The sequence below is a fragment of the Carica papaya genome, chromosome 4 (genome assembly GCF_054855325.1).
Source record: "Carica papaya isolate Zhongbai chromosome 4, ASM5485532v1, whole genome shotgun sequence".
Taxonomy (NCBI): Eukaryota; Viridiplantae; Streptophyta; class Magnoliopsida; order Brassicales; family Caricaceae; genus Carica; species Carica papaya.
Window position 1 is genome coordinate 153,946 of NC_142312.1, and position 24,667 is coordinate 178,612.

General features: G+C 33.9%; 3 protein-coding genes across 7 annotated transcripts; 1 reads left to right on the top strand and 2 right to left on the bottom strand.

Annotated features, from left to right (window-relative positions):
* Positions 1–88: 88 nt before the first annotated feature.
* Positions 89–6,614, bottom strand: MAP1D (methionine aminopeptidase 1D). 4 transcript variants are annotated; one of them, XM_088217053.1, is made up of 12 exons: positions 6,455–6,589; positions 6,067–6,356; positions 5,887–5,970; positions 5,728–5,797; positions 4,660–4,888; positions 4,134–4,295; positions 4,004–4,045; positions 3,147–3,218; positions 2,161–2,240; positions 1,663–1,760; positions 1,182–1,229; positions 89–578 (listed from the first exon to the last, which is right to left on the bottom strand). In XM_088217053.1, the coding sequence occupies exons 4-12, from the start codon at positions 5,778–5,780 to the stop codon at positions 433–435; spliced, it is 930 nt and encodes a 309-aa protein (XP_088073179.1). In that variant the 5' UTR covers positions 5,781–5,797; positions 5,887–5,970; positions 6,067–6,356; positions 6,455–6,589; the 3' UTR covers positions 89–432. The 4 variants fall into 4 exon arrangements, with proteins under 4 accessions (XP_088073179.1, XP_088073177.1, XP_088073176.1 ...); XM_088217051.1 differs by having other exon boundaries at positions 5,887–6,356; XM_088217050.1 differs by lacking the exons at positions 5,887–5,970; positions 6,067–6,356 and having other exon boundaries at positions 6,455–6,614.
* A 5,066-nt stretch (positions 6,615–11,680) lies between these two features.
* Positions 11,681–13,804, top strand: LOC110814473 (cyclin-dependent kinase inhibitor 6-like). Its single transcript, XM_022041955.2, has 4 exons — positions 11,681–12,401; positions 12,596–12,645; positions 12,890–13,069; positions 13,377–13,804. Exons 1-4 carry the CDS (start codon positions 11,973–11,975, stop codon positions 13,444–13,446), a joined length of 729 nt encoding a protein of 242 aa, XP_021897647.1. The 5' UTR covers positions 11,681–11,972; the 3' UTR covers positions 13,447–13,804.
* A 3,659-nt stretch (positions 13,805–17,463) lies between these two features.
* LOC110814462 (putative membrane protein At3g27390) lies at positions 17,464–21,510 on the bottom strand. Of its 2 annotated transcripts, none has more exons than XM_022041943.2 (9): positions 20,885–21,510; positions 20,601–20,709; positions 20,263–20,458; positions 19,986–20,119; positions 19,464–19,680; positions 19,208–19,314; positions 18,938–19,103; positions 17,939–18,387; positions 17,464–17,824 (listed from the first exon to the last, which is right to left on the bottom strand). In XM_022041943.2, the coding sequence occupies exons 1-9, from the start codon at positions 20,973–20,975 to the stop codon at positions 17,671–17,673; spliced, it is 1,623 nt and encodes a 540-aa protein (XP_021897635.1). In that variant the 5' UTR covers positions 20,976–21,510; the 3' UTR covers positions 17,464–17,670. The 2 variants fall into 2 exon arrangements, with proteins under 2 accessions (XP_021897635.1, XP_021897634.1); XM_022041942.2 differs by having other exon boundaries at positions 19,392–19,680; positions 20,885–21,509.
* Between the last annotated feature and the right edge of the window lie 3,157 nt (positions 21,511–24,667).

Here is a 24,667-nt window from a genome sequence, read left to right on the forward strand (position 1 = left end):
TACACCCATTTTGTTAATATGTGAAATGAGTTTTTTTTTTTTTTTTATAAAAAAAAAAAAAAAAAAAGGTTCAGATGGAACTTGAATATGAGTTTAAACCTAACACTATTTGAAAAGATCAAATTCAAATACAATTGCATCTATATAAACAGTCTCTGTCTACACTATGACTTCCTTCTGATACAACAACATGCATTTTCCTTGTAATTGAGTCAGCATTTAGACTTCTACAAGGTTTCTTGAATATATATAATTTTTTGTTTCGCCAACCTTCAGAACCTTAAAAGAAGCATACAATGGAATCTGGATTCTGGATGTTGCCAAAAGAATTAAATCATATCCCCATCACAAAAAGAATACACTAAGTTTTGATCTGGGCGAGTTAATGGGAAGGAGACCTGAAAGCATTTGGTTTATGGTGCAGAACTCCTTTCAACACTGCGTTAGTATCTCAGCTCCATCCTTGGTTATAAGAATTGTGTGCTCAAACTGTGCAGATAGGCTACCGTCTTCTGTGACAACTGTCCAGTTGTCATTCCACATTACAGGATTAATGCTGCCTATTGTCAACATTGGCTCTGCAATTTAATCTACCATAGTTGTAAATGGCATAAATTAAAATATCTGACATGATAAGATGGAGATCACAGAGTGCAAAGTATGACAAGGGCAAGGGTCGCGTTGAAAGAATTATAGCCCCAATGTGGAAGTAGTATCTAAACCAGATAATTATCTCCTTGATTCTTTATTCTTGTCGAATTAAAGCGGGTGTGCAGGTAGTTTCTAGGTTGCACTCATCAGAAAGCACAGCAAGAGTGGTGAGTGCTTCCCGTTTGTTCAACTCCTATCATTTCTTAACGTCAAGAGTGAACTTTTCGTGTTAGTTCCATTAATAAAAGAAAATTTTCTTATTACAAAATTATTCTCTTTCCCTGCTCTCTATGCTGTGGAAGAAGGCATCAGATTTTTTAACTGAAGGGCATTGGAATTTAAATGGTAGCACCTTTCTTATTTTTTGAAAAAGAACTTTCCTTTTTCTTTTCATGAAAGGAACAGGAGAACCACAAGTCCATATTCTACTAGTCCTTTCATTACTAGGTTTCAGGTTCATGTATGTTGGCATGGGCCAGTTAGTTATTAGTTATCAAAATAAGAGGTCAATTCAAGGACAGGAAAATTACCAATCGTGAAGGTTTGATTCAATAACATGCGTCCTCCTTCATTGTTTCCTGTAGAAAGGAGAATCCTGTTTTAGACAGTTCACCAAAAATATAAGCATGCTAATTCCCAGAATTGTGAACGAGAGATTAAAATGGTGTTTCATAAAATCCCCCAACTATTCTAATCACTTGTTTCTTTACATTCATGAACGTTGACATCCTGACTAACTTTTGGTAGCCATATATCATACCTAGAGGGGTTAAAGAAATTTCATCCAGGAATAACTGCAAATAATTATTAAGATAATAATATCCTAATACAGGCCAACAATGCATAGAATGAATAGCAATAAATGGTAATTCAATATTAAGGATAATAAAACCACCAAGAATATGCAAATCTAGTCCCAGGCCATAACAAAATAAACGACACCGGAACCATATGACATCAAAATGTGGCAGAGGAAAAAGATAGGAGAAGCTTGAGAGCAGGGATAGTTACTGTAGTGTAAAACGACAGGATCAGCATGGAAAACACGTCCAACTCCATGGCCAACAAATTGTCTGACAACACCGTAACGGTATTTATCTGCATGATCACTTAAGAAAATATTCCTTATGAGTTAGAATCAATTGAGATGAAACACTCACGGGGTTATGCAGAAACTAAAAGAACTCTGCAAGATTTTTCATATTTGAAGTTATGAGTGGGCACATGCATACACATCTTTTTCTGAAAAACGGAAGTTCCTGGCTAGAAAATTAAATGGTTGCAGCAATAAAAATGTAGTAAACTGAATTTAAGGAGAAAGGTTAAATTGTTAAAACCCAATTGTAGCTGGGCCAAAAGCATTCCAGGTGTGCATTGAAAAAGTCTTAAACGTGAATACAGTAGTTCTATTTCTCAAAGTTATTTTATATAGTTGTCAGATGACCTTGCAGCCAAATAATCTAGACAGAGATACAAAACCACGAACAAGTACCATATACAATTCCTTACTGGATAGTTTTGCCAATCTTCTTCAACTCTACTCCTGGTCCACATATTGATATTGCTTTCATTAAGCATTCTTTTGTTACCTAGAACAAATATCCAAAGATAAATATGATGGACATATTGGAGACCAGAATGTTGCAGAGATAGCACAATATGCTGAACATTCTTTTCCCCTTTTTTGCTAACCATGAGATAAACAACTATGCCATGAAGGTGTTACAATTTCTGAAAGGTAAAAGTTGTGAAGGAAACATGCATTTACGGAACTCATTGTTAGAGAGCATCACAAAAACAACTAGTACATTAATGTGAAATCCCAAACTAATTAAGTTTGCCAAACATACAGATTCCAGAGACAATGTTGAGTTCCAAAAATTAGAGGCAACATTAGGTTTGGGGTGCATTTCACGTTAGGGGATTCATCCCTTCTTTCCAAGAGAAAATCATAATCATTCCACATTAGGGGCCACTCCTACAATAAAGTATGGTACTTATGCAATTCTCTATCATAGTACATTAAGCTATTCAACAATGAAAATTTTGCATCTGTATCATGGAGGCAGTCTTAAAATTTTGAATTTTCTCCTAATCTACAATATTTACAAGAAATATAGTATATTAAACTCTTCCAAAGTGAAAATTTTGCAGCTGATCATAAACAGAAGCACATTACCAAACTACATTAAATTAAGTCCTTTCTCCATTGTTTCCCACTATAACTTTAATATATGTCTGCGTTGCATAGGTATATTAACTACATGACTTTGCAGATCTTGATGATAAGAAGATCACGATTCTCATGCTCACAGCACCTATATTGCTAAATATGTTTAGCCTCTAGCAAGTGAGATATCAAATGTAAGCTGTAATAATATCTGGAATCTAGAACTTGCAAATTTTTTGGATCTACCTGAACATAATTGAATTTGGTGAAGATAGAATCATCAATTACATAGAACCCTGAAGAAATCATGATTATAGAAAACTACCTTCACCAGGTTCCGAGCCTCATCATCAACCTCTCCACAAAAGAACATTGCTGATGTATCACCATGATAGCCCTACACATTGATTGGGATGCAGTAACACACATAAGTTGGAAAATGCAATAACTAGAGTTAGAAATTCTTACAACAATAAATCAATAGAGCGACTATGTAATATGTAAAGGGAGAAAATTTTGCCAATAGTACAGGAAAATCTTTCTATATGACCTAACAACAAACATTAAGTAGTGACAGCATGTGAGACATAATTCATAGGAAATCCAAGGGTAAGCAGGTGAATTGACTGGAATGGCGACTGTTTTATCAACTCGTGGGAAAAGTTTTGTTTGCAAGCAGTTAGACTATGCATATTAGCGAAGCATGGGAAAAAGAGACCCAGCAAGACAATCCAATGGTAAAAGTAAAACCATGTGGATTCCCTCAGGCTAACTGGCTGCCTGCCTTCTAAGAGAGCATTTCTCCAAAAATAACGCTCAAAAGAACAAGAAAACTGTTGCCATAACAAAACTATCATGTTTTAAGCATTGGTAGATGTATTGCAGGGAAAAAGAAGTAGATGTAATAAAGCAACTCAAAGCCCCCCCCCCCCCCCCCCCCCGTCCGCCAAAGAAAAAAAGAAAGAAAACCCAAAAAGAAGCTTTCCTTAAAAAGTGAATTTTGATAAACAAGCTGGAAAATTCCCAGAAGAATGACCCAGTAATACAATTCAAAACAATATCATCAAAGGTAAAAGCAGAACAGGTAAGAGCAAGGAGTACTAATTATTCAAAGCCCATAATGAGATATATGTCTTATTTTATTTCAAATCTGTGGTTCAAAAGCATAAAAAAACTGCTTACATTTAGATAAACAGTAACATCTATGTTAATTATGTCACCATCCTGCAAGAGGAAACAAGCTTTGGTGATTCAACAATGTCAAATAGCTAAGCAACTCAAGATAACGCGTTTTCAGAACTTAAGCAAGAACCTCAAGCGGACGGGAATCTGGTATTCCATGGCAAATACACTCATTCACTGATGTGCACACACTTTTCGGAAACCCTCCATAGCCAAGAGGGGAAGGATATGCGCCATTTTCAATAATCATTTGGTGAACTGCCTCATCAATTTCATCTGTCTTAATGCCTGGCTGCCAACATAAGCAGAAATAACTTTTGAGTAAGAGAAAAACCTTGAGTAGTTTAAGCAAAATTACATTATACTCTAAACTTCTTTGTAGTTAGATATCAGTTAAAAATAAATTTCATATTGGAAGTTTAAATTGCATCCTGATATAGCCTCAACTGGAAAGATTCTTGCAATTGAAAAGAGAGAAAACCTGAGAAAAATAATAACAATAATAAGTCCTGGAAAACTTTCACTATGTTATTCACCATATCAGAGTCCCACACACATGAAAGTAGAGGCCACTTCTCTGAAGTGCAAGAAAACAAAGCACCTGAAATTAAGCCCATTTTTAAGGCGAAAAAGAGTAGAAAGAGCAATCATCATACTTTCACTAATGTCCCAGCATATTCAAGAACCTTTGCTGCCAGCCTTCCAGAAGCTCTCATGCATTCTATCCCCTTCTTATCATGCACTTCAGGTCCGCTTGCAATTCCTGGCAGTTGCAAAGAATCAACATAATGAGGTCTTGGTATGTGATGTGGAACAGGTCTAGGAGGAGATACTTTTCCAGGTCTTAGACGTTTGCGCTTGCTCTTTGTCACTTCATCTGCATTTCTGATTATTTCAACAGTAAATCATTAATTTTCTAAGATTGGATGTGCTTATGGGTACTTTAGGATTACGTGTCATGCAAAGTCCTATTGAAATGTGCAGCTGGAAGTCCCAAACCTAGAGCAAAAAGGTCTATAAATTTGAAATGGACAAGTGAATATCTAGACTAATGAGGACCAATGCTATTCCTTCAATTTGCCTATTTACAATCACATCATGGCAGCAATAAAAAGGGAGATCGAAAAGAGGACATGGTATAACCAAGAAGTAGTGATGCAACCGGCAAATAAAATGTATTCTCTACCTAAATTTCACTTTTTAAAAAATAGGTCGAGTTTGTTTTAAATTTCAATTTTATGGAATTGGAAATAGAAATAAAATACAAAAGAGACAAAATTTTGATTGAAAATGGTTTTTAGTTACAAGTTAATTCCCTGTTAACTCAAGTTACATGTTTTTGTGTTTGATCCTCTGATAAGTGGTAATACAAATAAGTGAACTATAACTGAATTCTACATATCAAATTATTAAGATTTAAAATATAATCAAAATAAAATAAACTTTAACCAAATGCAGTGAAAAAGTTAAATGGCAAAAAAAAAAAAACAAAGGCACACACACAACCATTGTGCTATAGACTCATAAGAAACGACATAAATAGCTCATGAAAAGAGAGACAAGAGTTCAATATCATTTGCATCAAGGGATTTTCAAAGATGACATGAAATAGCCAGACATTATTAATCTGTTAAATAAAATGTTTATTACAACTAGAATGGAAGGGAAAAGGATCTGTTTCTTGCACATTGCTAAAACTAACGGAAAAAATTTCATCAAAATACCTTCTATTAAACAAGAGACTTGCTAAGCCAGAAAAGGTTCTGGATAACTGCATCGAAACATGCTTGCTCCCTGTGAGTGAAAATAAAAAACCGGCCACATATAAAAACAAAAGAAAATTTTTATAGATAATTAAGAAAAGAACACTCATAATCCCATACCTTTTAGACAACATTTCCAGGTAACTAATAACAGAGCCAAATACTAGACCCATTACATTCTTGCCCATATAAATTTGCACTTCACTGTTTGTCACGCACACCTCATCATATTGAGTATTTGAACTAATGAAAACTTTACAAGCTTGTGATCAAAAGTCCCCAGGTTTAAGAATAAGTTACATGGACACAATTTCGGTCTTGCGCAACCAAGAGGAAACATGAGAAGGTGACAAGTGTCACCTTAATTACAGCAGAAGCATGGCCGACATGCCGAACCCAATTCCCCTTGCAGTTAACAGGTAAAAATAACTTAAGTTGTTTTAAGTTCATGAATATTTTGACATACTACAATAATTTAAATTCATCCAAGCACACAAAACTTATTACCCAGTTCTAACTCAGTATGAACCTACAGCATATCAGATTCTCCTGAATAACGAATAGCTGCTATCGCCGAACCAGTTTAAAATCTGACAAAGCTCCACTTTTTTTAATCTAAGGACTACGACTTGCAATCTGGGTATTATTGCATCGCAACATAAATTAATAAGAAAATAAAGTCAGGTACCTGGGTTGTAATAAAAGATTCGGCACAGAGGCTGCTGTGTCGATTGAATAAAGCGGTCGCCCAAGAAAGAAGAGAAAATTCTTGGTTGCAGAGACTTGGCGCCTGCCATTTTTATCTTATGCTACCAGTTTATCTTCTAGAGTTAGAAAGCGGGTCCTCTTCCTCCTCTGATATACGGTAGGGTCCTTAGCATTTCCGATTCCATATTCATATGGGCTTTTTCTTTTCTGCTTGAGATCTGTTCATCGGCCTGGCCCATGAAATTTTTGAAGGGCTTCATCGCATATTTTAGCGCCATGTAACAAATAACTAAAACTCGGACATATGAATCTGCAGGGTATACTTCATTTAAATATCGAGTTAAATATGTACAAAGAAAAATAGTAAGTGAATAATATCCTAACGCGAAGACTCTTGAGATTTATATAATCAATAATATAGAGTTTTTTAATATACTTTCGAGACTACAAGATGGTAAAATTATATTTAGGGTTATCGCAACTGTTAAAAGTATGATTTGCTATAACATAAATTATAAAATTGACTACACTGTTGTTCTATGAAATTGAAATTTTTACCACAAAAATTAAAGATAGCAGCCTATTGAATTTGGGTCAAGTTTTGGGTGATTCATACTAAATTTACTCCACTAAATCGAATAAATAAAATTATACTTGATTTGCCATATTTGGATCTAATCTACAAAATTAATATGAACATCATAAAAATTTTAAAATATGTAGTAAAGTTGAGTTGAATTCAAATATTAAACAATTTGATACTATTTTTCAATAAATCAAGATGAAACATAAACATAATTATATTAAGTGTTTAAACTAAGTAAATTAATTAGTAGATTATGTCTCACATCTACTAAATCTCACCTATATATATATATATATATATATATATAAAGACAAGTAATATGTTGGTCTTATTGGATTTTTGTTTGGAAGGGCATGCAACCCAAATGAGCTACTTGCTGTTGTGGGTAAATGAAGCTAAGCACAAATTGCTCTGTGTGTGTGTGTGTGTGTGTGTGTGTGTATAGAATATAATATAATATATTATTTATATATCCCCCACGAAATTAGTAATTAATTTGCTGGCACAACCTTTTTGGACACTCAATTTTCTCCATACTCTTCCATATATGTTGTCACAATCTGTGCGTATACAATACACATGGCACAATTTTTTTGTGTGTGATGTATTAGATGGACCACTTGAGGAAGCCAAATAGTGTGCATGTGCTTTCCATTTTAGCAAACAAAAGAGCTCGGAGAATTGCTGACACACACACACACTTCTCTCTTTTTTCTTTTTATTATTTTTTTTTAAGACTAATGTGGATAAAGCTTAAAGCCTGAGTATGAGAAGAAAGTGAATTTTTTTTTTTTCCTTTTCCTTTTCCTTTTGCACAATCTTCAAAGCGTTGAGGATTATATATATATATTATATCCAGCTTACTCTGGAAGCAGCCTTGCAAATTCAAAGCTCACTTCTAGTAGCTGTTCCCATCGATCATTGATTCCTTTTTCTTTCTAACGATTAAACAATATGTGCAGACGTTTTCACTGTTACGAGCATTACATGCACTTGTCTTCTTATATATATATATATATATATATATATATATATATATATATATAAAAATTAGAGAAGAAAAAAGATATTTGTGGTGGAGACAGCAGCATTTACACTACAAAAGTCTGTTTTGTTCATTCTCTCTTTTGTTATATACGCGTATATATACAAAGAAAAAAAAAAAAAAACAACTTCAAAATTTTCGTATCTCGAAAAAAAAATAGATGCAACGTAAGAAAAAAATAAATTGATACTAAATTTCATTACAAATATTGATATACTTATTTGTAGTGTATCCGACAAGAAAGATAATTAATATACGTGTTTGACTTTTTTAAAAAATATAAAATATTTAATTATAATTGATCTAATTTTTTATTAAAAAATCTAAATAAATAATTGAAACCCATGTAGTTCAAATCCTATCATGCATTTTGTTGGAATATATAAAAAAAAAAAAAAAAAGCTTTGATGTTGAATGCGTATTTTTAATTAATCAGACTAAATTGATTATTAAAAAAATCATAATATTTTAAAAATGGAGATTTCTGGATATTAAAAAAAATTAAATTACAATTTCAAAAAAAAAAAAAAAGAAAAAAATTTGTAGCGGCACGATCCTCCTCGAAATTGTGTCCCTCAGCATTAATTAATGAAATAGATTGGTTGGTACGACAATCACCCCCCATATTTTGTCCGCATCGATCCCGCCAACCATTCCCGTATGGGGCAAACTCCACTAAACGCACCGTTTTTAGAAAACAAATACACATTTTAATATTTTATTTTTTCTTTTTTGCCAGTTGGGAATTCTGACTTTGAAAATAAATTTTTTTTAAAAAAAAAAAAAAAAAAAAAGAAAAGGAAAACTAGATGAAGCCCCAAAAAGTAACCCTTTCGAAAAAAAAAAATTAAGAGGTTGAAAAAGAAAAAGAAGGATAAAAAGGAATTGATCAAAAAGAAAGACTTGTCTACCAAAGGCACTGAAATTTATTACTTTTTTATTTATTTTTTAAATTTTTATAATGTTATTTATTTTCCTTACGTCTTACTCCTCCTTCATTTATGAGATTCCCCTTTTGCTTTTTGCGAGTTTTGGCTCTGTGGTTACATCCTTTTCTACTCATAAAAGAAACAACACAACTTTAAAACTACTTTTTTTTTTTTTTTTTTTTTTAATTTTAATTTTATGTTCTACGAGATAAAAATACGAATATAATACAAATAAAATAAAAAATTTAAAGAAAAACAACATCGTAATTAAAACAGATTTACATCAAATATAAAAATTATGATTAATTTTAACGAGTAATTAATATCTACAGTTAAAAATTTATTACGTTTGATGTCGATCAACATTCGACGTACGGTAGAAAATGGTGATCATAATTTGATTCTTTTTTATGGGGCATAATGAATGATTATATGAACATGGTTTTGTGAGAAATATTAGCACTAGCATTTCTTTATTGCGCTATAGCTTCTTTTTTTTGCTTGCTTCGGTTATAAAACATTTGTCCGGGTTGGAGAAAGCGGTGCAATGCCCATTAACATGTATAAAATAAGAAAGTCAACAAGGTATGGGACGCTATAATCAATACTTGGTCCATCGAGCCCTTTTATGCTGTGAAGTTATATAGCTTGGGTTTTGTATTCGGTCTGAAATCATTGATGAGAAATGAAGGTTGTCTGGTTTCGCCGAATGTGAATATGATAATTGATTAATTTTACAAGCATGAAATTAAATGACGGGAAGGAAGGAAGGAAGCAATCAAATCAATTGAATATTGAGAATAAAAGTAGAGGAATATATGTATATATGTGTGTGTGTGATGGGGTCAGGCCCTAATCATTCAGTCAATCACCTTTTGTAATTACACCTTGTAGGTTCAACTAAAGCGAGGCAAAAGCAGCTTGAGATTAAAAAGTAGCAGTGAGAGACACTCTTTACATATAGACTATACATATGAGAAGAGAATAGAAAATTATCTACTCTAGTTTTCTGTGCCGGTCACCCTTACCCAAATACCCAAATACTTGATTTCATTGAGTGTTTTTTTTTTTTTTTTTAAAAAAAAAATTAAAATTTGATATTTTAGTTATGATTTTTATATAGCTTTAAAATAATATATTTGAATACAAAAACGTAATATATTATTTTATATTTTAAAAAAAATAACAATTTCACCTGATAAATTATCTTACATGTTAACTTGCTATTATATTTTAATTGATAATTTAATAAGAATAATACTTTACCAAATTTATTAATTAATTTAATATTTTATTAAGTTAGTAGCTACAACAAGATTAGGACATGTACCCGGCTCCATGAAACAACTTAATTATTTCCCAGTGAATCTGCTTTTTCCCTGCCCTTTTTCTTTTTATGATCAACAAATTAACAACGAAATTAATTGAATATGTAAAATATATGATACGAGTAAATTGAACATGATTAAACTCGTCATTAGACAAAATTAATTCCGTCCGACAATAATAGATTTCTTGGTAACAAGGCATTTGATGGTTGAGGAAGCATGCATGGTACGATATCTCACACACACACACAAACACATATACAATTATACAATACACACAATTTGGTATCGAACAATAATCGACCTTCATTTTCACAAGCACCTTAATATAAATAATTACAAGACAACTAATGATTCTCTTTTAGTTTTTTTTCTCCCTTAATTTTGTTCTCTTTCTCGTTATTTATTTATTTATTTTTTTTTTGTGTGGCTAATGCACTTATAAGTAATATAACGTCTCTCCTCCTCCAAATGGAAACACACCCACCAATCTGATCTAAATTTTGTTGCATTTTATGTGTTAAATCATTTTGGATAATCACCATATTCTATATGCAATTCATGTAATGCTGAATATTTTATCAGCTACCCACATACATGTTGTGGTCCATATATAAACATATATGTTTAATTTGATGGTACATGTTCTCTATTGAGCATGCTAAGATGCCCATATTTCAGCATTCAATATCTATCATCACCTAACAGTAGTTTTTGCCGTTATGTCCCTAAATATATATTTACCGCATCTCTCTGTGTTACTCTTAGACACTCCCATATAATTTTCTTATTGCTACGTTCGTTGTGAAAACGGCAACGTTTTGGACTCCCATAAAATTTAACTTGGTACTTGTTTCACCTTCAACCCCAAAAAGAATATTCCTTACACTGTTCATGCCTTGTCAGCATTGATTCCATATTTTAATTACTTTGATTATAAATATAATTTGAACTTTTTAGATTGTTAATCATTCCCATTTTTTTTAGTGAAAGTATCGCCAACCATCAACCTCATTATTATTTACAAAAAAAAAAAAAAAAAACTGTGTGATTACACAACATGCTTTTTCGGAAAACGACGTCGCCCCATTGTCTGCACAATAGAAATAAAACGCCGGTAATGATGGTGCTTTCTCTGGCATTTTGGTTATTTATCCATGTTTGGAGGGACAAAAAAGTAGTTGCAGACGGTGCACAATAATTATGCCAAAGACCAGTTCACTACTAACCAAACGGAATGCTAACAAATTACGATCCGATTCTAACCGTACCATTCTTCTCTCCTGTTATATAGTGATATGATATCCGCACCAAACAGTCATTGCCTTCCGGTTCCATACAGTTAATACTCCTAACCACGCGGTACATTCTCATTCCATGGAGCTTTCGCCTTCCCCATCTGCATAACGGCGCCGTCAAATTTCCCGTTACAGATTCCCCGTCACTATTAACGGACCCTGGACCACTTCCCGTCATTCTCCTCCTCCTCCTTCTCTCACTCACTTTAAAAGGCTAGAAACCAATCCTCACCGTTAAACGGACCCTCATTATCGTCGTCATCCTCACAAACTAACAAATCATTCGGAAAAAAGAAGAGTAAACAAACAAAAATGAAACGCAGCAAAATCGAGTGGAAGTGCGAGAGAGTAGCTAGAGAGGAGAGAATTATGGTGAGGAACTGTGGAAGAATTGCAGAGATCACAGTAATGGAGGTGGCGCCAGTAGGCGCGAAACCTAGAACTAGAGCTCGAGGTCTGGCAGTCGAAGCGACAACTACAAGCACGCCTACAGTGAAGAAAAGGAAGTTCGAAGACGGAGAATTGCGGATTTCATCATCCTACATCCAGCCCAGAAGTCGAACAATTGCCGTAGAAAATTCAGTTTCCTCGCCGGACATTAAGCTTGGTAACCCGCCGGCAGCTGAGGATCAGTGTCTCAGCCCCAGCGCAGATCATGATGGAAGCGTCTCCGTATATTGCAGCTCAAGTAACGGATCAAGCGACAAAGTAGACAACACGATCAAATTCGTAGATCTGGAGGTGAGAATTTTGATGCTACTAGCAAATTCAATTCGCTTCTAATAGCTCTCTTTATGAGTTCTTGAAATTTCGGTTTGTCGAGCTTTAATTGTCTTGTATTTAATTCGAAGTTTAAATACCACTTTCTTTTTTTTTTTTTAAATTCTCTTTTTGAAATTTGAATTCATTGTTATTATTATCCTTTTTTAATGCAGGATGATAGTGTTGAAGTTGAAACATCGACGTATTATAGCTGCAGAGAAAGGTTTGCAAATATACTCTTTTATTCTTTTTCAAATTCAATTGAATTTTTACCTTTTTTTTTTTTTAATTTCCTAATCATTTCTTTTTTTCTTGTCACGTCGCTCCAATTTGAATTCAAAAGGAGTTAGTCTCTGAATTTTTTCGGTTATAGATTCTTTTGGGCTCTCACTATATAATTATAACTACCTTACTAATTAACTCCCTAAAATTTGTCCTCTGCATTGTGAACGCTACGCTTATCGCAGGAGGGAGACCACGCCGTCTAGCGAGCTACGAGAAGAATCAGACGCCATGGATTCGGCAACAAAACCATCTGATACGGAATCTCAAAGCAGATCAACGGAGACGAAGATGCCAACGGAAGAAGAACTGGAAGAATTCTTTAAGTTCGAGCAGGAAAAGCAGCTCCAGAAATTCACTCAGAAGTGAGTAACATTCTTCATCGACATTATCCTTTGCCTTCTTTAAGCTAATTAACCACAATTCAGCTTAAGAGACTGTTTGCTTGCTAGAATTAACTGTTAGAAAAAAATAAAAAATGGGGCTATCAGAGAAAAAATAAGCGGCTTAAGTATATAATACGGACACATTATCTTCAATTTTAATTTCTTAGCTCCTACATTTTCTCGGCAACCAAACGGAATGTATATAAAAACAACACACACGCACGCACACACACACACACACACACATATATATTTAACTAGCATGAAATTCAAAAATGATTATTAGGTATAACTTCGACTTTGCCAAGGATGAGCCTTTGGAGGGACGTTACGAGTGGGTTCGACTAAAGCCATGACGAAAAGGCCAACCGCCGAGAGAAAGGCAAAGCTAGCAAAGGGGAAAGCAATTGGCGTTCTCTTTAATATTTATTTATAGCTTAGGTATCACTGCAACTGTGCTACTAATTTCAAACTTAGCTATTTTCTAGGCTTTCGTTTTTCCTAATTGCTAGCTATTTGTTTCTTTATTCCAATTATTGTATAGGTCTTTTTTTTTTTAATCAGAAAGTAGGAGAAGAAGCAATGTGTTTGTTTCAAAGTACGAATTTACAGACGTTAGAAGAAGCTTCTCTTCTCTGCAAAAACAAAAGAATGAATGCAGAATTCACTTGATAAGAAAAAACCGTTTAATAACGAAGTTGTTGATATTCTCTCCGGTTTGGTTTTTTTACGCCCCCTAAATTTCGTGTCTTTATCTCTGATAAGTCTGCTGCTCATTCTTCTTCTCTCCACCTGGTCCAGCCGTAGACTGAAAGTCAGTAATTTTAACTCTCTCTCTCTTTTTTACATAAATGCTGATAACAAAAGTGGAAAAGCGTTTTCGTTTTGTTTTAATCTCGTTAATTCTTTAGAGTGCAAAATAACAGCGGTGATATTTGAAATATCGGGTGGTATTCATGATCATATCATGTACGTACAATATATATATATATATATGTGTGTGTGCGTATGAGTGGGGCGTGATGATGACGGGAGGGAGGAAATTGATGGCATTGGTGTTGGGGAGGTTGGGGTTGGGGGGCCAAATACACGCACCATGCCGTGTAAGTTACGGGCACGTGTTGACGGTTGGAAAGCTGATCTTATCCCCACGCCTGACGTTGCACAGTCCCAGGCCCAAGTCCTGATCATTTTTATTTTTTTAAAAGTTGAAACGACAGAATGTAAATATATAATTGACTATTTAAATATTATTGAATATATATTTTCCATTCCATTTTTTTTTTTTTATTTTTATATTCAAGTAATTTTATTGTTTTTGTTAAATTTACTACAGGCTTGTAAAGAGCATTTTGATCCATATACTGTTTAATTTCCTGATAAAGAGAATGTCCAAATATTATAATTAATAAAAGATTTAATGTAATTGCTTGTCATGTCCGTATCAAATATTGTAAATTTAACCGATTGGAGATCTCTAGTGGTTAGAAAAGTCTGATCCCGTATGAGTTGTGTTTGCATACGTTATTTAAAATATGACGTTTGGTATGTAAAAAATATAATTGCAATTATGTAAATATCAAAATAGTTTGGAAAGGACGATAGAGAGTGTCAAGGACTGATATCCTTTGTGATGTATTGGAAAAGAAGCCACGTGGTGTCGCCATTCAAATTTGTTAAAGACCCAGCGCCTCAGCTCATTCTTCTCTTCTTGGATCTGGTGCCCCCCCCCCCCAAAACAATTCTCACCTTCTTAAAAACAAATTATTTACTAGATTAACTGCCTTAATTATTCTTTATTAATATTTAAAATAATACATTTTTTTTTTTAAAAAAAAAAAAGAAAATTACGATATTGTTGATTAAAATACTATTATTATAATTAATTTTAATTTTTTTTTTGAAAAAAAAAAAAGAACGCGCCTTTTATTAAGATGCCAAACCCAAACACGGTAGCAACAGTGTTCCATCATATGAGGCAGGTGGACTCGCCTTCAGCAACTGGGGAAGAGCCAGGAATGTTTAACCTTGCGCTATGATTTCCTATCTAGACCGAACAGTCAATTTTATACTCTACATTAAAATTTTACCTATTTAGATGGTCAGGTAAAAAGTGACTTGAAAATTTTGTTGCTATTCTCTTAAAATTTCATGAAAAATACGCTGTAAGAAACAAAAGCAATAAAATTCTTAATTTTTTTAAATTTCTCAATCTCAATTATTATTATTATTATTTTCTATTTTTACCTTTTTATTTTATTTCTTTTTCCTTTTAAATTTTTTCTTAATTGAAAAATTTTCTTTTTAATTTCATATTTCATCAATTCAAATAACTCACAGTCCATTTGAGTTTTTTCTGGTTTCCTTTTCTCGTAGGGTTCTAATTGCTTGAATTTATTGATTATAATTTGAGTTCTGTTTCTCCATTAAAATTGGGCCAATGTTGGTTCAATTTCAAAATTCATAATTTTTATAAAATTAATGCATATTTCGAAATTTAATCCGGTTGAGATTTAGAAATATTTACACTCCTACACGTCTTTTCGGATTCGTCTGAATGTCCAAATTTTCTTGTATATATGATATAATTAATTAAAATACTTCCAAATATTAAAAACTAATTTAATCAAATTATGGGTTCCAACAACCACCCAACGAAATTATCAGAATCCATATCTGGAAAATCTTTCGGCTCTCCGTTTAGCGAATTAGATTCACGTTTTTTGAGAAATTTTTTTCAATTTTTTGGATAGCAAACCGAATTTTCGTTTCTCGAAAAAAATTTTTTACCTTCTCAAACAGTGAATTGGAACCCTAAAATAGTGGATCGGGTTTCCATGTTCGAAAAAGACCCTTTGACTTTTCGAATAGGTTGGCTTTCCCCATTCCCAAGGAAACCTCCTCGGTTATTGTGTGTGTAGGTGGCCCGGTCGAGCTCGCGCGGCTAGCCCAACACCAACCTTGCCCCATCGCCGCTCAACCACCCCCAAAACTTGAAAAAAAAAAAATCATTTTACCTTTCGACGTGTGTGATTTGGTCTCGGCTTGGCTCTCGGTCGCCTTTTCTCAATCACCCTGCAGTCCTTTAGCCCCTAAACTTGCACACATACACATATGAACACTTGTTTAGTCAAAAGCATAAATTGAAAGAAGAAAAGGAATACACCTAAATCGTTACGATGCTCGAAAACTTGAATAACCTCGGGTTTGGATTCCTCTGTCACACGATGCTCTTTGGCCATGATTCCCTTTTTTCTTCTTCCACCTCCGCAGTCTCTCGTTCTCCTCTCCCTTTGTGTGGTTGTTCTCGGCTTCCCTTTCTCCCGCTCGGCCACTCCTTTTCTCTTCCCTTTTTCTCTCCTTTCTTTTCCCTTCCCCTCTTCCCTTCCGGCCTCTCTCTTCTTTCCTCTCTCTTTTCTCTCTCTCGACTTCCTCGCGCGACCGTCTTCTTCCTCCTCTCCCCGATCGCCTCTCTCTCTCTCTTTCTCCCTTCCTCTTTTCGGCTTCTCATCTCAAAATTAAAAAAATCACTATAATATCTTCTCCTTTTATACCCGTTCCCTAAACCGTTGGATCTTCATGACTCGATTTGTGCCGTCCGTTTTCCTTTAAATCTCCTCTATCTGATCTCCTTAAGCAGTCCGACCATTTTCCTGATTTCTTTTGCCTCCTTTCACTTTTCTTTATTTATGTTTTTGGCTATTTTTTCTTACCAACTTTCATTTAGGTTCCTAACATTAATTAAAAGTTTCAAATTTTAAAAATCCATTTCATTTACATCTAGACTCTAATTTTATTATTAATTTTTTTTTTCTCTTAAGTGGATATTACATATAATAATTAGTAGTAATAACAATGTCGCTAAGAACAAAATAATTCTAGAACGAGCTAATTACTGTAATATTAATAATGATAATTACGATAATATTAACATGACTGTAATAATGATTATGATAATTGGTGATCGACAACTAAAAGAAATTATAAGTTGAAGAAATCTTTATTGAAGGAGGTTACTAAATTCACCTCTTCTCATCAAGTTGAGTAGGTAAAAATAGATTAATTTAGTGAGTGCTAAGATAGAAGCAAATACAAAAATATTAATTATAAGTTAAAATTTACAGTTGGTTAAATTAGGAGAGCATGTAAATTTGATTAAAAAATAATGAAATAATTCAAATTCATTTGAAAATTGCCTGAAAATAGAAGAAGCTTATTTACAAATTGATGTCTCCTAATTTTCACTTTGTTTCCAAAAAATATACTTCAAATAGTAAAATTTTAATATTGTTTGGGAGATTAATTATTAATAAAGTGAATAGAATTAAGATGGGTGTAAATTTTAATTTTTAATTATTCACTACACGATAGAATAATGATAAGATGAAAATTCCATCATCAACCCAGACAACCAAACATTATCCAAGGAAAGATAATTCCTACAGAAGCAAAAATCAAAGAAGACTATGGTTCCATTTTCTTGCTGTGTTCGATGGACATGGATGAACATATTCCTCAGTCATTCTTGCTATAAACGTAGAACAACTTTACACTAATCTGTGGTTTTATCAGTTTCATCCTTACACCTCTTCACTGGAGGCAACAGAACTTGGGGAACTGCGTCCATGACAACCATCATTTTCTTGAGAATACAAGATCAAATCCTTCACGACTCGGCGAAATCTCCTCCTGTAAGTAGGTAGCTTCGACACACCTCTTACCATTCCAATCATCCTGTCAGAGTCCGTCACCAATCCATAAAGAAAAACAAATCTAAGATGCTATAACAACTTCCAAATTGTAACAAGAGCTTATAAGATCATCTTAGGGAGGGAACTATATATCTACCTTCTGCTGATGCCCTGAATCTGGGCCCCTATTAGAGCATCTTCGGGCAGTAGACTTCCGTTGTCCCAAGCATTCATGCGTCTTGTATTGCTTCCAAAAAGTACTACTTTCTCCAAGTACTTTATTTCACTCTCTTCTAGCTTCAGGACCCTAATCTGCTCCTTCAGAACCATTATGGGATTAAAGAACCAGTCCAGCAATTTGTCCTTTGGCCTATTCCAGTAGTTTACTTCAACACCATCAATCAACAACAGGCCATTCGAACCTGCTTTAATGGAGTTGAGGAGGGTATGCAAGAGTGAATAACAGGGCAACCCAACACTAATAGTGGCTCCTTCACTGCTGTTCTTTGCCTTCAAATATTCATGGAGTTCAGAAGGTGTTATTGCACCAGAATTCAGTAGTTCCTTTCCCCTCATTTCGCAGGACCTAATCATATGTTCCCAGATCTGTTGCATTTTGAATTAACACCTTAAACTACTCATTTGTCTAATTATAAACTGGACAAACAATGAGGATATACTGACCTGTCAAGTAATTTCAAAAACTCAAACAAAAGATGGCTTCATATGCTTCAGTACTTAAAAGGGGTAAGACACAGAATTATTTCTGATTACCTATATTGGTTATGCATTTATGAAGATCAGGCTCTGTCAAGAGAAAGGTTATGAATTAATAATGGCAGGATGATGATTCATTCAGTCATAAATTTCAATTTCTTTTTACTGTCTCCAAAGATTTCCTTAAGCTGTCAGGATAGTTTCCTGTATAGCTTACGCCCCTCACCCTCCCTCCCCCCCCCCCCCCGCCCCCCCAAAAAAAAAACAAAAAGCAAGTACTACTAGATCTAAATTATGGTTGCATCAGTGAGGAGACAAAAATAAAAAACAAACGACAAGGTATTTCAGCTGAAGTAAACCTGTGGTACAAATGGCTTGTTATAATATAAATAAAGAAAAAGTTCTCATATTTAGACATACAGTAATCTATATACTTTACCTGCACCATTTTCACTTCATGTATTGCTTCCCTTACTGATACTGAATGAGCTAAATTTGGTATAAACATTCCAGGTGCTTCTGGAGAAGCATAACTGAATTTACCACCAGCTCCATTATTACCTCCACTGGATAAGCTTTCTTCCTTCACCTTTCGATATCTGGGCCTGGCTGTGGCAATTTGATTTCAACTTTCACAACATAAATATGAAACAACAAAAGCTCATGTCAATTACAAGGGAAAAGTCTGCATGAAGCAAAGAACAAGTACCTTGGAAATATAGTTCCCTCCCTAAGATAGAGCCAATCATTTGTATACTCATCAAATTCTGCAACCATTGCAATCACATAAGCTAAACCTCTCCGGAATGATCTTTCCTGCATCATAACAATGGCGAAACATTAGTCCAGCACTGACAATGATGGAATAACATACAAGTCCTTTATAAACTAACCTGATACACAACGACAGATCCATACAGTCCAATAAAGAAGCTGGAAAAAATTGATATTAGGATGCTACCTACAACTATGATTGGCCACATGAGGATTGTTAAACCAGCAATTGGAATGCACGCTGTTTCAAGAAATGGTCCCTCTCTGCTAACCAGATCATGTAACAGTCGAAACCAGCCCTTCAACAGCATATATGGACTCTTAACTATTGCAATTGCTGTGAAGAGAGGAATATCGACCACTAGCCCCATCACCCCAGCAATGATGCAACCAGGCACAAGAATTAACCTACAAGAAAATACATTAACAAAAAGGTTCACTCTGCTTTTTTCATTAGGCTCTGATATGAAATGCCTGGGTATTTTATCACTATTCCTTATTCACATGCTAGAGTAATCAAAAGCTTATATAATTTATGTAAATTTCCTCTTATTCCAAGAGCAAAATACCATTACAAATGTTAGATCCTAACCAAAACAATACAATGATAGTTAAAGTTGTCCAGCAACATGCATACATAAACTATTACAAAGATTATTACAATTATTAGATTCTGACCAAGACCATATATGATCACTACTCTAAACCATTACCTAAGAGTTTGAACCTCATTTGATTGTGGGGATTCACGGAACTCCTTCAAGAAGGCTGGGTAGGAATGATAACATATATCTGCAAAATCAGTAACTACGGTACAACTTCCCTTGATAGTTCCCCATGTGCCATCCTAATCGTTCAGAGAAGGAGCTAAATATTAACCACGTGCAATGAGGAAACAGAGAAAGAAGACAACAACAGAGATGAACAACAAAAGAAAAGGTGATGCCAAGGAAGATGAAAAGACAAAGCACGTGACAATTCAAGAATTACCACAACACAGTGGAAAATTTTCTTGGATTCATTATCATGTCTGAAGGCCTCAAAAGTTGAAATCCAGGGAGTGAAAAACCCATATCCAATTCCCACAAGGACATTGCCAGCTATACTTAGACCTAACCATATACCAAATAAAGCAGGCAGAGCAAACAGGATAGCAACTTTTAGCGGTATATCATATCTGTTTGTCCTGCAATTGCCAAATAAATACAAATAAAATGATAAAGGAATTCAAGTTAGCGTATTATCCATTTGAAATAACTCAGCGGCCACCAAAACAGCTTTCACCCAGAAAAGAAAATTGAAGAAAAAGGTGAAAAAGAGGAAATTACTTTACTACTGCATAGATTGTCCAGCCAATATGTGCAGGAAGCAACCCAAGAATGATCCCAACATTTCCTGCTATTAATATGAGGCAAGCAATAGGACCCACAAGAAAACCTGCAGCATTCCATGAAAATATAAGAACACCATAATCAAATTTACGGGTAGGATTCAGCTTAAACAAGCAGAAAGCTCTAAAAACAATCTTTCTGCTGAAAATACCTACTCAGAAACACTGCAGCACTGAAATAAAGCCAATAAAAAAGAAATGGAAGAAGGAGACGAAAACGACCTTTAAGAGCACCCAAGAAGAAGGCAGAGCAAAATGCAAACAATACATAGACGCTCTTCCACCAATCCTCAAGATTGATCAACGCATCCATGGAGAGATAGCAGAGAAGAAGTTAAACTAAAAACACAAGTTTTCAAAGAGATATAATACCGATAGTAGGCCTTTCGTAGGTTTGACAAGGATTAGGCGCAATAAATAAAACAGAGAGAGAGTGTTGCGTGTCCTGCAAGATGATGACAAAAAAACGAGAACGAAAGACCCGAAACCCAACCAGAAATTACTTGCCAGAATGACACGAAGCAGAAAGGAAAATATCGTCAAACAAAGAAAAATCTCAGAGAGAGAGAAATATTATAGAATAAAAGAAAAAGGAAAGAAAAGAGAGAGAGAATCTCGTTATGGTTTTGTTAGTTTCCGGGCAGAAGGTCATCATCAATGGCGTCTGACACTTGGGAACTTAATTTCTTTTGGTGGTTAAGAATCTGAATCCGACGGCTAATGTTGGAGAAATGTGGTGTTGGTGTACACGGGCACATAGCTGATTACCCCTATACTGGGAGATGATTTGATGAAGTACAAAGCGTGGTACTCAAGCTGCTGGCCATGTGGGGTTTTCCCAACTCCATGGTCAAAATCAAATTGAAGATTTATCATCTTGATTTCATCATATAAGTTAATTTAATAATGTAGGAAGTGCACTGTAAGTTTGTAGAGTCGATCAGAGTTGTCATAACTTTTAAGAACTCTGAATACTTTTGTGGCCAAACCTTTTTGCTAACAGGCATCTTATTTCTTCAGCCTTTTTCAAGATACAATTTGCCTTGGACCAACTCCAACACTCTTGGGCCAAAACTAAATGAACTCCGTTAGTGTAATTATAGTTTGTGTTATGAATTTTATTAAATAATTATTAACTAAAAATATTTTTAGTATTTGATATAAATAATTATAAAAAATAATATTTTTTTAAAAAAAATTAAAACTGTATGTCAAATAAAAATGACTATTAATATTGAAATTATCATAAATATATATATAAAAAGAGAATAAAACAAAAAAAAAAACATAAATTCTGTGTTTAGTTGAAGTAATTATAAAAACTGAAATAATTTTAAAAAATAAAAAATAATTTAATTTAAATTATCAATTCTACATATTATTATTATTATTATTATTTGCATACTATATTTTATATTCTATATAATATATAATAAAACAATTATATATGTATATATATATATATAACAATCAATAAATGATATATTTCGTACGCTACTTTACGAAAAAATAATTACAATTTTTAATTTGAATGATTATTTTTACATATAGAATATAAAAGTGTGTATTACAGACAACATATTATATATATATAAATAAATCTTCTGTATATAATATATAGTATTTTTTTTAAAAAAATTAAAAATATTGAGTCAAAATGTAAAAAGAAAAAATTTAACCATATAAGACGACCCAGTCAGCAGCCCCGACGAACTGGAGAATGCCGCATGTCAAAACACGTTGACATTAGCGCCACGCGGGTGATTCGCGTGTCCAGCGATCTGATGGCTTAAATTCGATCCCGCGCGCGTGAACAATTTAGATTCGTTTCATCTTTAGGTGCGATTGGACGAATAAGATCAATCACGATGAACGGTCCAGATTCACCCACACAATCGGCTTAAACAGGTAAAGATTGGATAGTTCTCCTCGTTCCATGTCGACGTGAATGGACAGTCCAGATCAACGTGAGATGGGTATAAATACCCACGTCGCATGGAAATCCAAACTCTAGCCGCCAGCCCCGTCGGAGAAAATGAACCCCAGCTACAAAAGGGGACTGGTGGAGCTGCTGCAACCAAAGACCCCCCTGTCGGTAGGTTTATTTTTTTGTAATTTTTCGGCTAACTGAAACCCTCTCACGTATTTTTTCACAGAGATATATGTAAAACTGGTTAAAACCGATCAGACCGGAGCAAACTATTGCTGTGGACGGCGGAGCTGATGCCAGAGCACGGCAATGGGGCCGTGCCGAAACTCCAAAATTCGCCGAAAAGCATTTTAGACATTGATTTTGGATTTTTAGGATATTTTTAGCTATATGATGAGTATTTTAAATTTCGTAAAAAAAATTTAGAAAATTCGGTATCCGTTAAAAAACGTAGTAGACAACGCAACGTCTCAAAACACCGATTCGAGTGACAATCTCTCATCTTATTCTATGTTATAGTAAATTGAGATTTAATAATGTATAATTTCGTGTTTTTATAAAAATTTAGAAAACTCTAAAAATAATTACAGATCATTAATGGAACCGAAACTTATTAGTTCACAATTGTCCTGATTTCTTATTTATTTTCATGTACTGTCATATTTGCTTGTTATCATATTGTGCATGTTCTTAATTTATAGTTTATATGATCTTATCAATTTATCTAGTTATTCAGTTATCTGGTTACTTGATCCCTCAGTATGATAAGTTACTTGATCCCTCAGGTCATTAATGGAACCGAAACTTATTAGTTCACAATTGTCCTGATTTCTTATTTATTTTCATGTACTGTCATATTTGCTTGTTATCATATTGTGCATGTTCTTAATTTATAGTTTATATGATCTTATCAATTTATCTAGTTATTCAGTTATCTGGTTACTTGATCCCTCAGAATGATAAGTTATATCGTCTGCATTAATGTCTTCTAATTGATTTGTAAATATAATATGATATATTAGTATGTATTTGTTGATTGTTTTGTTGATGAAAATTTTTATGTGAAAGACTTACTAGGTACTTAGAGAAAGGGCGGACGTATCCGGTATATAGAAAACTTTATCATGAACGTTACCTCAGTCAAACGGAGCTGAAAAGTCCCTTACCAGAAAAGTTCGGGAAATATGACTCACTCTCATACCGGACGGGGTATCGAGATGATGAAATATTTAGCGCTCATTAGCGGATGGGGTATGAAGAAGGTCGATTAATTGTTAAAATTGAATATTGTGTTTACGAGTAGGGGGACATCCCTATGAACCTTTAAGGGTACCAGTAAGCAAGTTAGAAAGGAAAATTGTCATATCTTGTTCTCTTGTGCGTAATGAAAAATGGTATGGATATGAGACTTATAGGTTGTTTTTTAGAAAACTCGTAACGGTAAGTATCAAACAAACGTTTTTAAGTTAAATGTATTCAATTAAAACAAAGGTTTCATTAGTTGTTTTTCTGATTTTTTTTAATTTTCAGTTTTTTGTATCCATGATTAATGTGATATTCTTATCAGGTTAATATAGCTCACATTTTCATTAACCAGTTCAGATTAAGAAAACTAATATCCAGATCCCGATTAGAAAGAGGGTTGTGAGTAGTTAATCACCCGAACTCCCTTCAAGTACTAGTGAAGTTTGTCCTATAATACTTATTTATTTGTTTTTTCTTTAATTATCGTTTGTTTTTTAAAATGTACATTTCTGTAATTTTATTGGACATTCTAAATTATTACGTAAGAAATATAAACCATAATTTTATTATCCGCTTACACGTTTAAATTATAAATTCATTTTTTTTTAAAATTCTGAATTTTTACATGTTGACTGCAGATATGCAGAGTTGGAGTCTTGAGTTAGTACGAAGTATCTTTGTGGATGAGGAAGCACAACATATCCTGAGAATTCCACTTAGTATTAACAAGAGGGAGGATAGATTGATTTGGACTTTCTCAAAGGATGGTCAGTACTCGGTAAAATCAATCTATGATCATATTCGAGGTATATTGATTGGTCATTGGAGAA

Coding starts and splice junctions, on each gene's coding strand:
- LOC110814462 (XM_022041942.2), bottom strand. CDS start 20,975: ATGGATGCGTTGATCAATCTTGAGGATTGGTGGAAGAGCGTCTATGTA. Junction 19,315..19,391: donor GATCTGTCGTTGTGTATCAG/GTTAGTTTATAA, acceptor GTTATGATGCAG/GAAAGATCATTCCGGAGAGG. Junction 18,388..18,937: donor ATGAAGTGAAAATGGTGCAG/GTAAAGTATATA, acceptor AAAATGCAACAG/ATCTGGGAACATATGATTAG.
- LOC110814473 (XM_022041955.2), top strand. CDS start 11,973: ATGAAACGCAGCAAAATCGAGTGGAAGTGCGAGAGAGTAGCTAGAGAG. Junction 12,402..12,595: donor TCAAATTCGTAGATCTGGAG/GTGAGAATTTTG, acceptor TTTTTAATGCAG/GATGATAGTGTTGAAGTTGA. Junction 12,646..12,889: donor TATTATAGCTGCAGAGAAAG/GTTTGCAAATAT, acceptor CGCTTATCGCAG/GAGGGAGACCACGCCGTCTA.
- MAP1D (XM_088217050.1), bottom strand. CDS start 6,563: ATGGCAGGCGCCAAGTCTCTGCAACCAAGAATTTTCTCTTCTTTCTTG. Junction 4,296..4,659: donor ATGCTGGGACATTAGTGAAA/GTATGATGATTG, acceptor TTATGTTGGCAG/CCAGGCATTAAGACAGATGA. Junction 1,761..2,160: donor AAGATTGGCAAAACTATCCA/GTAAGGAATTGT, acceptor TATTTTCTTAAG/TGATCATGCAGATAAATACC.